General features: G+C 40.2%; 2 protein-coding genes across 3 annotated transcripts; both read left to right on the top strand.

Annotated features, from left to right (window-relative positions):
• The first annotated feature begins 83 nt into the window (after positions 1–83).
• Positions 84–4,110, top strand: gpsm3 (G protein signaling modulator 3). Its single transcript, XM_079503905.1, has 5 exons — positions 84–450; positions 958–1,517; positions 1,950–2,118; positions 2,376–2,608; positions 3,247–4,110. The coding sequence occupies exons 2-5, from the start codon at positions 966–968 to the stop codon at positions 3,379–3,381; spliced, it is 1,089 nt and encodes a 362-aa protein (XP_079360031.1). The 5' UTR covers positions 84–450; positions 958–965; the 3' UTR covers positions 3,382–4,110.
• A 2,374-nt stretch (positions 4,111–6,484) lies between these two features.
• dnase2 (deoxyribonuclease II, lysosomal) lies at positions 6,485–13,719 on the top strand. 2 transcript variants are annotated; one of them, XM_079503298.1, is made up of 7 exons: positions 6,485–6,636; positions 7,274–7,371; positions 7,619–7,790; positions 8,687–8,783; positions 10,087–10,251; positions 11,743–11,961; positions 12,466–13,719. In XM_079503298.1, exons 2-7 carry the CDS (start codon positions 7,274–7,276, stop codon positions 12,885–12,887), a joined length of 1,173 nt encoding a protein of 390 aa, XP_079359424.1. In that variant the 5' UTR covers positions 6,485–6,636; the 3' UTR covers positions 12,888–13,719. The 2 variants fall into 2 exon arrangements, with proteins under 2 accessions (XP_079359424.1, XP_079359425.1); XM_079503299.1 differs by lacking the exon at positions 7,274–7,371.
• Positions 13,720–14,205: the final 486 nt, after the last annotated feature.

Below are 14,205 nucleotides of genomic sequence, written 5' to 3'. Positions count from 1 at the left end.
GCCAAAACCAAACCACAGCCAAGAAGAACAGGCGCCTGTTTCAACATGTCACAGCTGGTCTGATATATAATTCAAAGAGCACTGCGAACAGCTGCTGACTTAATTCAGTTTTACGGTAATCCCTAATGGTAAACTCTTTCTCTGTGGAACAAGGGCAGGCTATAATGACACATATACATTTGCCTATTATTTATTTTAAAAAAACAGAATGGCACTGAAAGATGTGAGCCAAATAAACTAAATAAAGAGGTGGGCAAAGAGGGTAAGAGGAACAGGAAGAGAGAAAGAGAGAGAGACGTGACAGACAGAGAGAGTTAAGCAGATGCATCGGCATGTGAAGCTACACTCAAGTTTTTCATGAAGACATTTGAGAACTGAATCAATGGAGCTCTACTCAATCTACATGGACTTCAAATGATGCTTTTCAGGGATTAATTACAAAAGATAAAGGTAAGATAAATTGCCTGAGTTATTACATAGTAATTAGATTCAACTTTCCTGCTATGGGGAACTTAAGTTTAATTTGACTTGAAGGAGTAATCAAGAAGACTTGCTTAAATTAGACTTAAAAAATATTATTTATTTAATCAATAAAGCAATATACTGAATGAGTGTTTAGACATGTATAACATAGTCATAATGGAAGCATTCAGCAGATCAGATTTTCACAGCCCTTTGAAAACATTTCTTTCCAATGGTTGGAAAGGAAAAAAATGTGACTGACATTCAGATTTTCAACATAAACATCTGCAGTCTACTGTGTACATGCTAGAACCTGTCAATCTGGTTTCAAATACATGTCCTCGGAACTAAGCTGCAGCTGCATGCCTGTTTTCCTGTCGAGTGAGAGCTAATGCTTGATGTTATGTTTACTATTAAATGGGGTCATGTTGTCAGTGTAAATGTTTCCCACACTATTTTATCATTTATGTGTATCTTTCTATCATGTTTGTTTAGACAAAGCTATGTCGATGACGCAAGTGAAAGCTGAAATGGCTGAAGAGAAGTTGGAACGTCTTGTCATCATTGAAGAGGGGGACGCTGTTGAGGGAGTTGCTGAAAGACAGACTGTCGGGCGTGAGGCAGCAGTGGTTGTCAACAATAATGGAGACTCAGCAGCAGTGAAAAAGGAAGATGAAATTTCCGAAGAGGAGCTAAGTGGAGACATTGTATCGAGTGAAATGCCTTTAGAAGCACAGAGCCTGCCAAAGCAACATCCGATCACAGAGGTAAAACAGAGAGGACTGCACATTGGGTATGAAAAGGATGGAGATCATGGAGTTGAGCAGAGGCCAGAAGAAACGGACAATGTTGATGGTGATGGTAAAGAGAGTGATGGGGAGACCCAGGATGCAATGAAATGCAACAAAGTACCTGAGAAATCTACAGAACACACAGACACAGAGACAGAGCAAGACATAGCCACAGTAACAGGCCATCAAGTGGACACAAATCGACTTACTTCCTCTGACCAGCTATCTATGGTGACAGAGAGTCCAGTGGGTGCCAGAAAACAGGTTGGTGGATTGTCTCGGTTTCACTTTGATCTGGACTTTACCATTAATTCAGTTAGTAATTCACGTGGTGAACAAATTATCTATTCTCAGATTTCTTGACTCTCTGGGCAGTACCAGGTCTTATTACTAAACTTAAGACCTGGAGGCGTAATCAATGCCATTTGGCTATTCTGAGTGGCCAAACAGCATTGACCACGCCTGCAGGTCTTAAGTTAAGTAATAAGACCTGGTACTTAAGACACGCATAACACTGCCCTCTAAGTCTAAACTAACCACGGCACACACAGAGGCCAATCTTTTGGCAGAGTAACAAGGGGTTGAACTTTGTGTAACAGTGCGTGTGGGTGTACATAGCAGAACACAGCCGGTACCACTCTGAAACCTCTCCTCTCTCGCTCATACTCTGCTTCCCCTGTCTTTATTTTTCTCTAGGCTCACCACATGTCAACTCCTGACTTCCCAGAGGCACTATATGAACTGCTGTGCACACTGCAGGAGGGAAGGAGGCTCAATGACCAGCGCTGCTCCTTCAGTCTGGAGAGTGGATTTGCAAGGAGGAGGTGCCACTCGGAACCTAATACCAGACAACCAGCTAAGAGAGGTGAGAGATTATGGGGCAGGCCAAAGAATGCAATAGTAAAGTACATATTACACAGTAAAATTCCGAGTTAAACTCTGAGTCCTTCACAGGTCCATGTCCACTCTCAGATTTTATGTGCATCAAGTTAAACATTTTATTTTGAGCTGATACTAATTATGTTTTAGCTTCATGTTTTTTCTTTGTTGAGGTAGCAAGCATCTCGTCAATTGCTTGTAACATCTTCCTCTTTTCTCCTTTGTCCTATTCATTCCCGACAGTCATGTTCTCCTCCATGACTTCATTGCAGAGAGAGGATTTCTTTGAGCTGGTGGCTACAGCCCAAGCTCGCCGTCTAGATGACCAGCGGGCGGAATTACAAAGGTCCCCACCCCAAAAGTCAAGAGCCAGCAGATTCAGAGGCAGTATTAGACAACTCACTATTGTGAAAAAGCCAGCTGCTCTAGTCACTGTCCCCAAGGAGGACCTGTACAATATGATCCTCACCACACAAGTAAGTAGGCTAACCCCTCTTACATTTTAGATGCTTTCTGTCATAGACAGCCTCTTGCCTTGAAGAATTTCAACTTGTAATGTCAATGGACCCACCAGAGGTATCACATCAGCTATTTCCATGAGGCATTACTCATTTTCTTCACCTTTATTTATTCAGGAAGGTCAATTGAGGCCAGCTCTCTTTTCAAATGGACGCCCTGATTACAGTAAACATGGCATACAATTTAAACACAAATAAATTACAAGGTAATAGATATTTCAGAATGTACAAGCACAGTAGGCCTACAGCTAGAACTCAGAGCATCCCTTACAAGTCTTTTAAAATGATCAAGTGAAATCAAGTTCTTCAGTTTTAAAACTGATTGTTGACAGTTCCAAATGTGAAGGGCATAGTATAACGAAAAGACATCTTACCAAGTTCAGAACTATTGGGAATTTCTAAAACAAAGTAATCTTGAGAACGGGTGTGCTGATGGCCAACTTTAGAATCTAATAGGCTGTTAAGATAATCAGGCAATTTCTTAAGTAAGGCTTTGTAGATTAAAAAAAACAGTGCAGTGCTGTTCTTGTCTCATATCCAATGATGGCCATTTCATACATGAAGGCATTGTATAAGAATTTGAAACCCATTTCCAGGCCAAAGGCAGGCTGGAGGACCAGCGTAGCGCAGCCCCTGGACCCATGGATGACGAGGACTTCTTCTCCCTCCTGCTGAGGGTCCAGGGAGGTCGCATGGAGGAGCAAAGAACCGAGCTACCGCTTAAAAGCTGAAGCAAGAAGATGGCCTAGCCTGGGAGTCTAATGCCTTTTTAAAAACGTATTGTCGTACACCTGTGTTAAACATTTGTTTTATCTAGTTCATGGCTTGTTGACCAACTTGTTCTCTGGTCTTTTGATAATATTGCTCTGTGATAAAAACTGTCCAGCAAAATGCTAATAATTGAGCAACAAAAGCCATTTTTGTGAATGTAGCCACTTCTGATGAATTTGTATACTCTTAATGTTGCTATGAAATTGCTTTACATTGTCCTTATTGGCCATGTTTTTCTAAATGATCTCAAAGACAAATAAAGGTAATGGTTTTGCTTCTTGACCATTCATAATCCTAAAAACTATCACTGCACATCAGCCAGTGAGGAGGAATAATCCAGTGCTTCTCAGATGTAGGACAATCCAACGCAAATATGAAGCACACATGTGCTCCAGTCTGGAATCTTATTACTTGTTTGCAAAAAAAACAAAACAAAAAAAACAAGATGTCTGTCTGACTGAGTGGTTGTTTGTGACTATGTACAGAATATCCTGTTCCTTGATAAATAGACTGTTATATATTTGTCATATTCATCATATTTCCCTTGTTGTACTATGTACTGTATACTGTATGACAGAAACTGCATTGGTAAGCAGTGATGAGAAATAACACCACAGATTGAATATCAGATCTTGTCAAGGCTGCATTGATTAACTGTATTTGGATAATAAAATATGCCTCTGAGCCTTTTATACACATTGCATTTATTATTATTTTTATTGGGTTGTGAAAAGGGAGATTTGAACTTCTCTAATTAACATCATTTATATAAATCATTATTTGATTGTATTCTATGTTTACTTTTTGGTAATCTTCAAATTTAATTCATCCATTCGTAACTCTGACTGAGAATTTGACATTTTATTTGTACACATTGATGATTTTAATGTCTATGACATCATTTAAATGAGCAGCTGGCTAAAGGGCTCACTAGATCCTCAGGCAACATACAGTACATTTTGCTGTAGTTAATAAGATAGCATTAGCTCCTGGCTGCTAGGATGGACAGAGGGGAAATTGAGAACCAACAATATTGAGGCCATGCAATATCACAGCGGCCTATAGAGACCATCCCCAAGCAACTAGCCATGTTTAATTCTTGCAAGTTGCAACAGCCACGTCAAAGTCACGTCACCTTCATCAAACCCTTTTCCTTCATTCATTGCAAGATGCACTATATCACATAAATGCCTCAAAATTGTAACACAATGAAAACCACATCCAACCCACTCTCAATGGTAAGTGGAAACCACTGTGAGAGTGACAGTGCAACTTCTGTGGCCCCTATATTCTATAGAAGACTGCTTTTAGAGGAAGTCCTAGGATGACTGTACGGTTGGTGTGAGAGAAGGTCATGGGTTACTTCCTCAAATGCAGAAGTTATTGTATAAATGCATACAGCTACTGCTTAATCTACAGTCAAAACTAACAGTGAATGACTGTGTTGGTTTCAAGTGTTGGTTGTGAATTGTTTTTCAAGATATGTTTACATATACATTAATACATATATACATTATAGTAGCATAACAGGCAAAAGTATTAGTAGAGATGCTGGTCATTTTATGAGATAGGCCTAACACAAAAGTATTAGTATTTTATATTAAGGCTTACTTCTGTAGCTTATATAGGCTACTGATTATAGAGATTTATAGAGAACAGAACTGACATCAGCTTGTGACTGCAACTTGTTCCTGTTTGCAGATGACTCAGCACTGCTGGTCTCGGACTGGAACAAACTGCAGGTTGAAAAGGCCCTCAGCTCTGAACTCAGTAGAATCCGCACCTGGCTCGCTCGCTGTTATCATAATCTTTACACCTGGGAAAAACTGATTCCATTCTCTTTGGATCAAATAGTAATCTCAGCAAGGCAGATGGCTTCTTGGTTAGAGTGGGTGACAATATTATCACACGAAAATATGAAATTACCTATAGGTTCCATCCTGGGGGCAAATCTTTCCGGTGATAAAATGGCCACCAATGTAATCAAAATAGTCAACCATATATACAGGATCTCCTCACTGGTCAACAAAAACACCTTCTAATCCTAACAGGAGACCTTGTATAAGGTTTCTTCGACTATGCATGCACCTCTTGGTACAACTAGCACCTCAAATGCCCTTAAAACAAGGCTCCAGACTTCCCAAAACAAACTGGACAGGCTACTACTTGGCCTCACTCCCCTAACCCACCTCACCCCTGCCCACTTTGACAGGCTGGAATGGCTTAGGGTTGACGACAGAGTACAGCATCTTGCAATGGGTCTGGTCCAAATACCCCTGTACCTGTCTAAATACTTTCTTAATGTCAACGAAGTCCACACCTATAACACCAGAGGGAGTTCAACAAACCATGTGCAACCCAGATTTGGCACAAACAAGGGACTAAATTCATTCCGCTCCTATGTCACCAAAACGCCCTACCAACAGTCATTAAGACATGCGAATCCCTTGACTCCTTCAAAACCGCTCTCAAAGGGCACCGACGGACGGCTGCAATTTGAAACTGGCCCCTGTAAAATCTGAATTACCCGCCACCCACCCCCTTAACCCTTTCCCCTCACTGTATATGTTTTTCCCCCTTTTTTACCTCCTCTATGATGATTTCCTGTTTTTGGCTATATAGAAGTGTATATCTCTAATTGTTATGATGAATTGAACATGGTGGACCCTATTGTAAACAAGTGTATAATGCTTTGTTTATGGTGTTGTCCATGCACAGTTAACAGTTTTGTATTGAGTTGTGCTTGCAATTCTCCAATCTGTTAATACATATTTCAATCAATCAATCAATCAATCAATCAATCAATCAATCAATCAATCATATGCCATCTCTGAAGGAGGCAAACATACAGACTATATAATTTGATCATTTTGAAGTTTCTCGTCATCATATTCACTTTTCACTAGTCGCACTCGCAGGGCATTGTTTTTATATAATCTACATTATACTTTACGAAGCTACATGGAAATGAATCGCATAAAAGATTATTATAATAAATTTGTTCTGATAAAACCGATAAAACATGAAAAGGAGCCTTCCTTAGAGTAGTAGGCTGAACTCATGTGACGTCATCGATCACGTGACCAAAACAAGGATGTGGTTGAAGTTTCGACACAGGCAATTATGTTAAAAGAAGGAACTATCTCTTATCTGCATTCTGCACCACACATTAGAATTCTAATGTAATTCAATGTGGAGAAAGTCGTCTTTCCGAGGTGAGTGGTGTGACAGGTTTCACAATAGACATTTTTACAGTAAATTACAGGCACTGTAATTACTGTAATTACTGTAGGCATTACTGCACAAGTTAATAACATATCCAGTATAACAAGTTGTTATACTGGATATGTTAACATTACATTGACTGTTTCTCACCAGAAAATACCATTTCATTAGTGCATCTTATCTAACGAGAACTGCCTGCAGGCGTCTTTAGAGGACAACAAATAATAATATATTAGGCTGAGGGCTGATGATAGCCTACTCTGCCTGTTTAAATAAATTATGTGTCTCTTTTGAATAGACGCCTTCGGCTGATCGCTATGGAACATACAGGGGCAGGGGGAAATATAGGTTTTTGTTTTACATGTATACTTGCAATAAATTGAATAACGGTAGTTGTAGTAGTAGTTGTTTATGAATAATGAATACCAACGAAGTCGCCCTTTTGTACAGACATACACCCGTTTTAGTATAGGCTACTTACAATAGCATGAAAACAAATTTTGCTTGTTAGAGCTGCACATGCATATTCTAGCATACTCCTATTCTAATTTCGTACAATCTTTAATAAATGTTGTACTAGTACATTGTTTTGAAACAGACTTTCAGCATTTCTTGTAACTTCCATAGATGTTTCCATTCTTTGTCCTGCTGATCTTGTATCAACCGCTAGAGGGAGACACTTCACCAATCACCTGCTTCAACGACAATGGAGAAGCTGTTGATTGGTAAAGTTCTATTAAGTCTTGTCAATATCTATTTATGCAATATTTTTTTAACCAACACACAGACCTAAAGGCTGTTCATTAGCATTGATTAATGGGGAAAAAAAAGAAGAAAACCCTGAAAGAGTTGGCTAGTTTCTGCCGGACAGCGACAAATAGATTTATCCCCATCTAAACATTTATTTTTAAAAGTTGGTACAAAAGGAACAACTAAACTGCATCATCAGTATGATTCTCTCTCCACCGCCAGGTTCTATGCTTACAAACTCCCTAAAGAACATGGCAAACAAAGCCTCTATGATGGACTGAGGTACCTGCTGATGGAGAGAGGGGCTTCAGGATGGACAGAAGGGAAACAGACAGCCAATGACACCTCTGGAGCCCTCGGGAGGACAGTAGGACAGTTGTATCTGCAGCAAGAGGTTTGAATAGGTTTTCCTTGTTTGGCCTATCTATGTTTGTTAAAAGAGAGCATAGATTAGACACTAGAAGTGTTTATTTTTTAATGGGGAGAGAGAAGGTCGTCAGGATCGGGACTCGAACCCACGACACAATGTCAGGCTGGATTACCAGCCTAGGTGCCCCGACCGCTAGGCCGGCCCGTGCCACAAGAACTGACTTTTAATTTAATAAATTGTACAGATGAGCACTGTCTTGGAAATGTTTCAGGTGACAATCAAGGCTCGTCGCTAAAACATGTTCAAGCAAGTAGTTACTTTTAATCATGGGATTCAAATTGCATTATTAACATTATTTATGAACATTATCTTTAGAATGTAATAATAATGCTCAAGAGCAGGAGTAAACACACCAGTAGAAGTCTAATTGTATTAAACAACATCAAATACAAATTTAATATGGGAATTAGATGGATCTTTGTTTTAATGTTAACAGTAGACAAGATTAAAAAATAAAACAATCAACGTAATATGCTCAGTCAAAAAAATCATATAAAGAAAAGTTACGTGCAGGTGCAGGTCTTGTGTACAGTCACTGTGGAAATTGAAACATAAAAACATACCACTTCTGCTTTGCAGCAGCTACTGCTGCTGCTGTTGCTATGAGAATGCTTTGAAAAATCTACTTTCACATTTACTGAAATTAACCAACAAAAGCTGTTGTGATATTGTGAATTCTAAATTTACCGATCATAAATATGGAACTGGACATTTTGGCTCATCTACTTATGCTGTTTTCTCCTGGCACCTGGTAAATCTAAGAACAAGATTCCCTCAACTGACTCACATGTACACATGACTCTTTGTTTGGTATAGGCCTACATTACTATGGTATACATTACTATGCATGCTCTTTTCAGAACACTGAGGTAGCATACATCCTTTACAATGACCAGAGGCCAGCCAAGGACCTTGGTGACAGATGGCCTTATAATGGGCAAGGGGGGCATACTAAAGGTGAGGACAAGATCATTGCTGCTATGATGATTAAGCAGATTTGAGGCTTTCATGAGATTTGACTGAATATGTCTAAACAGGGCACAACACTCTGGCCCACTGGGTGATTTAGAGAAAAAGATAATTTAACATTTAACATAGCCCACTTCTCCTAATAGTTGGGATGGGTAAATGCAGAGAGTGAATTCCAACAAATACCCCAACAACAACAATATTTCCTAGAAGCAGAAAATGCAGCATTGTGCGCAAGTTTGCCTGTTGTATACCGGTTATTTTTGTCACAAATGTCCATTACTGCTTTTCTGTCGCAATATCTTTGGAGCATTCAAGTGAGTTGCGAGCCCCTGCTTTGTTCTACAATTTCTGTTTTTAAGTGGTGCAACCCCTTCATTAAGGAGCTAAGTGTGTCAGTCCCTGGCTGGGTCCCTGGCTGGGTCTGTCCGAACACGAAAATAGCGTTTGGTTTGTTTTCACAACCAAGTGTCACTGTTGCGCAGCCTAACACACACACACACACACACACACACACACACACACACACACACACACACACACACACACACACACACACACACACACACGTACATATTAACTGTATATATGATGATTTCGCGTGTGACAGTACAGTACAGTGACAGTACAGTAGAAGGACCCCCTGGGAACCCCCACACGGTAACTCTGTCATTTCTCAACCGTTTCGGACGCTGGGTGGCTCGCCGAAACCGGCCCGGACCCCTGCGAGCGTTCCTGTGGGTCTGGAAGTTCCGGGGACCACCCGGGGACCGTCATATGGAGTTGCACCACTTACTTTACACAGGTGTGATTTTTCAGTTTGGCTCAGCATCAAACAAGGGAGGATGTGTGTTATTTATTATATAGTATTTTTCTCTATCTGTGCGCCCACCACAGATATGCAGGCAACTTGAACTTTACTGTAGTAGATGTTCAGCAGCCAGTCTCTCGTCTTGCCACTGCTGTGCTAGTCTCGCGTAGCCAGACAGCTATTCCACAATCTCCAAATGATTGCAGGAGGCAACAGTCTGGCCACGCGAGACAACTGCTGTGCTGACAAAGCTGCTGTACATAGGAAACAATGGAGATGGCAGGTAACTGCCCACTGTGTGTATAGAAAGTAGAAGTGCGAGGGCCCCACTTTACTTCTTGCCAGTGTTACACTGAACACCGCAAGGTAGCATTGGCAATTTGATGTTAATTTAGCAAAGAATATTGGAAATCATCTACACTGTCACACTGAAGTCCAGGGGCTGTTCTCAAACCAAACATTAAATGCTTTCCTTCCCAGGAGTTGTCCTGTTGGATAAGAATCAAGGGTTCTGGTTGGTACACAGCACGCCACGTTTCCCCCCGGTTCGACAACAGGGCCACTACTCGTACCCCAGCAGTGGAATGAACAATGGACAAAACTTCATTTGCGTCACCTACCCGCTGGAACGCTTTCAGACCATTGGTGAGATTGGGATTCCAAGTTCTGCTAGTGTTGTCACAATTATTACATATTCGTCTAATGTTTTTTGTCATAATCATGTCCATATTAAAAAAATGTCATATATAAAATATAGCGGAAATAGCTACAAGCTCACTTTGTGATATATTCAATTTATAAAAAATTCTAGCAATTTCTATGTACAGTATATATCAGTTATTTGTCATATCTGCCCTGACCACTTTTTATTACGAAGCCTAAAAGGCAAACAGAATTGTAATTTCTATTCATAATTGTGACAATTATGACAGCTCTAAGTTCAGCCAATTAGGTAGGCTAAAGGTTGTTATATTGCTTAATTGATGACCAGTACCTGCTGGCTAATACGGATGAATGTCCAGTTACATCGTTATGAGCTGATGTTACCTGTGGTGTTTTCAAGTATAAAACATTGGAATCTCCTAGTTCATTAAATGACAGATCTACAAGTTCAGTGGTTAAAACAGCAATACATTTTTCACAATATTGTGATCAATATGTCAAAATGATGGCTTTCCACATTTAAGAATGAATCTGAATTGTGTCATTGTTAGATAACACTTAATAATCCAGTCATGTGCCGACAACAACAATGCTGAACCAAGAATGATTTGCATAAACGGATGTCATTAACCGTGTGACAGACCCAACAGTTGGCACCGCTGCCATAGCAACACTATGGTGTAATGTAATTGGATGGAAGTATGTACAGTAACCATAGAGATGTCCTATCCCCTGTATGATAAGCTAGTGAAAACCAGGTGCATTATGTTCAGCCACAGACTCATCGAGTCCATGCTACTCACAACGAGCACGTGCAATTACTTTTGAGAAAATAAAGAAAAAAGAACCTGTGTTCCAATGGATCCAATGTAATTACCAGGTGAAAAACTGTGCCATGAGCTGACCTTCAGCTGTTGTCTGGGCAATATGTTACAGCAAAACCGTACCACATGTGTAAAACAATGCAAAGAGATCTGATCAACTGTCGCCATAGTTGGTGTTAGTTCTTAAAAGACAGCTTGGTATGTCAGGGCTGTTAGACTGTTAGACTGGCTTATAATGTCTCAGTTCAAGTGGGCAAGTAGGATTGAAATCCAGCTTCTCTATTGAGCATAGGAGCATAGTATCACATGCAGTAACAAACTACCTACATGTATATACAGTACACTTCAATATGCAAGTTTCTGATAACAAGGCATATATACAGAGTAATTGGCTTGGCTGACTGATCACTTTTGGCATAGAACCAACTTGATGGTCATACCAACAGCCTATTTATTGGACAACATTCGTAAGAATGTAACGTGTTGATCTCCTCTGCACCAGTGTCACTAAGACCACGTCCTATGATCTCTGCTCCAGTGTCACTAAGACCACGTCCTATGCATTGCTGAATAAAAGAGATCTGGCTCTGAACTACTGTATGCTTAATGTTAGAATGGGGAGTAAAGTGTGAAATATTGCCTATTTCAGGTGAGCAGCTGCAGATCAATCAGCCTCTTGTCTATGACTGTGATGTCCCTGAATCCTTGGCGTCCATGGTGCCTGCTTTGGCTGCCGTTTGTAAGAAGAAACAACTGGCCAATCACACCTTTCCGCATGTCAAACCTGTTTCCAATCGCAGCGTAACTCTGACCTCATTGCACGGCACCAACTTCATCAACTTTGCAAAAGGATCATCCTTTGACAATGGTACGTAAAGCCATAGGTGACATTGAAACATTCTACTCTGAAGGTAACAACAATTACCTGTGTTTTGTTATGTTATGTTTGTACTATGCTACTTTTAATTTACACACACTATTTCACATGATTAAAAAAAAAAAAAAAACCTTAAATAGAATGTATAATCCCTATTCTGGGAATCTCTAGCATAAATCCTAGAATGTAGAATCCCTATTCTGGGAATCTTATAATAGGTTAACATTCAGTGGAAATACTGACTATTTTTGGCGAAAATATTTTGTGTAGAGGGAAAAAAGTAGGGGACCAAGTATAGATCCCTGCTGGGGGACAGGAGAGATTAGGGCTAAGTGGTTAACAGCTTTATAATAAGCTTTGGTTGTTTTTGAAAACACAATGGCTTCATAGACTATGAAACAATCACAAGCATAAACCAGTATGATAAATCGATAGAAAAGTCAGATCCAAACTTAACTCATGTGTTATGCCTTCCACACCCTTCTGCTCCATCAGACCTGTACCACTCCTGGGTTGCCCCCACCCTCCAGTCTGACCTACTAGTCCAGTTCTGGGTGCGCTCCAAAGGCATCCTCCCGTCTAACTGCTCCCAAGGCTGGAAAGTCCTGGACATCAAGCTCCTCTCTCCGGGTCAGACGTTTACCTTCAAGGACACCCAGGATCACTCCAAGTGGGCAGTGAGCACAGAGCCGGCTGGCTTGTGGGCTGGAAATCCCGGTGCCGGGGGTTGGGTATGTGTGGGGGACATAAACCGCAACCAGGCAGAGGAGAAGCGAGGAGGAGGCACAGTGTGTTTACAGGACCCGGTGGTGTGGAAGGCCTACCGCACGGCAGCACTAGAGTGTGAAATGTGTGGGGGAGAGACGAGCAAGTGTGACACAACGCTGGAGCCTGGTGTGATTAAGCAGCTGGTGTGACTTGATAAGGATGGAATCTTGTCAGGCCTGTGTCTCACTCAAATGAGTGTTGTTTTCATTATTATTATTATTATTATGTAGTTGTTTAAATTATAAAAGAAAACTAGCAACAAGTTTAAAAATAGGCAAAAAAAACAAATGAGATGATTAGATGAGAAAGGCAAGTCTAAAGAGGTGTGTTTTAAGGGTGGCTTGACATGAAATAATGCAGCTTGTGCAATGTGCAATGAACCACTTGAGAGGGTGTGAGCTTCGAGGGGGGACACCTAGTGGCTGAATGTTGTCTCGACAGTGGTTCTCAACCTCCTGGGGGTCACCAAATCATTTAGAGGGGTCACCAGATGTTTTTCTGAATCCCCCCCCCCCCAAAAAAAAAAGAAATGAAAATGTCATTTTATTTCGTTGTCTTTGTTTTCGTTTTATAAGCACCATTTGCACACTCTTTCATAACTCTTATCATTCCTTTTTTTCCCCTGAACTGGTTTGTGAGGTGTGTCTTCATTAAATATTGTGATTCTTCTGAGGTACATGTAGGCATATGCATTGCTTTAAAGGAACTGGTACTGTAGAATAGCAGAACAATAACATTAAAATACAAAGGGGTAGTATTCATTGAAAGGCAAACACTGACTGATGTCATTACCGGTTTATTGATAGTCGATAGGTGCCATTAATGTGTAGGGTCATTTTATATAATATTTGTTTATTTTCTATTTTTTTGTTTTGTTTTACAGGCTTTTAGACTTAGAATGTCATACCACTGTCAAAGATTAAGATGCTGGTTGTCTTGAATTTTAATAAAAGTTTGTGCATAATAGCACATTTGCATGTTCATTTACATGTACCGTAACTGCTTCATCCACATAAAATGTATTATGAGTGTTAGATGTAAATCTACCTTGAAAATGTTAAATAAATATTCAAATACAAATATTCAGTTGCAGCAAAAATAGCCTCTATATTCGGGTCACATTATTTAGGCATTTACAGTAATATGGAAACATCAATCAGCAGCACCCGGGACTAATACAAAAAGTACATTTATTACCACAAAAATAGGATGTTATGTATGTAGTGCATTAATAGCTTTGAAGTCAGCAGATACAGCACTGCAGGTGACTCACATGTTCTTACATTGCACATCCACATACTGTATATATACATACAATATACATTCCAATGAGCACCCTGTATAGAAAGGCACTGAAACAATCAGTAGCATGCTGGTAATTACATTGTGCTACAGTACATCGAAATCAGTGGTTCCCAAACAGTTTTAGCTCAAGACCCAAAAGAGAAATTGGGACGTTTTCCCAGG

The sequence above is a fragment of the Electrona antarctica genome (assembly GCF_951216825.1).
Source record: "Electrona antarctica genome assembly, chromosome: 6".
NCBI classification, from domain to species: domain Eukaryota; kingdom Metazoa; phylum Chordata; class Actinopteri; order Myctophiformes; family Myctophidae; genus Electrona; species Electrona antarctica.
Note: the sequence above shows the minus strand (reverse complement) of the source record. Positions and strands in the feature narration are given on the sequence as shown.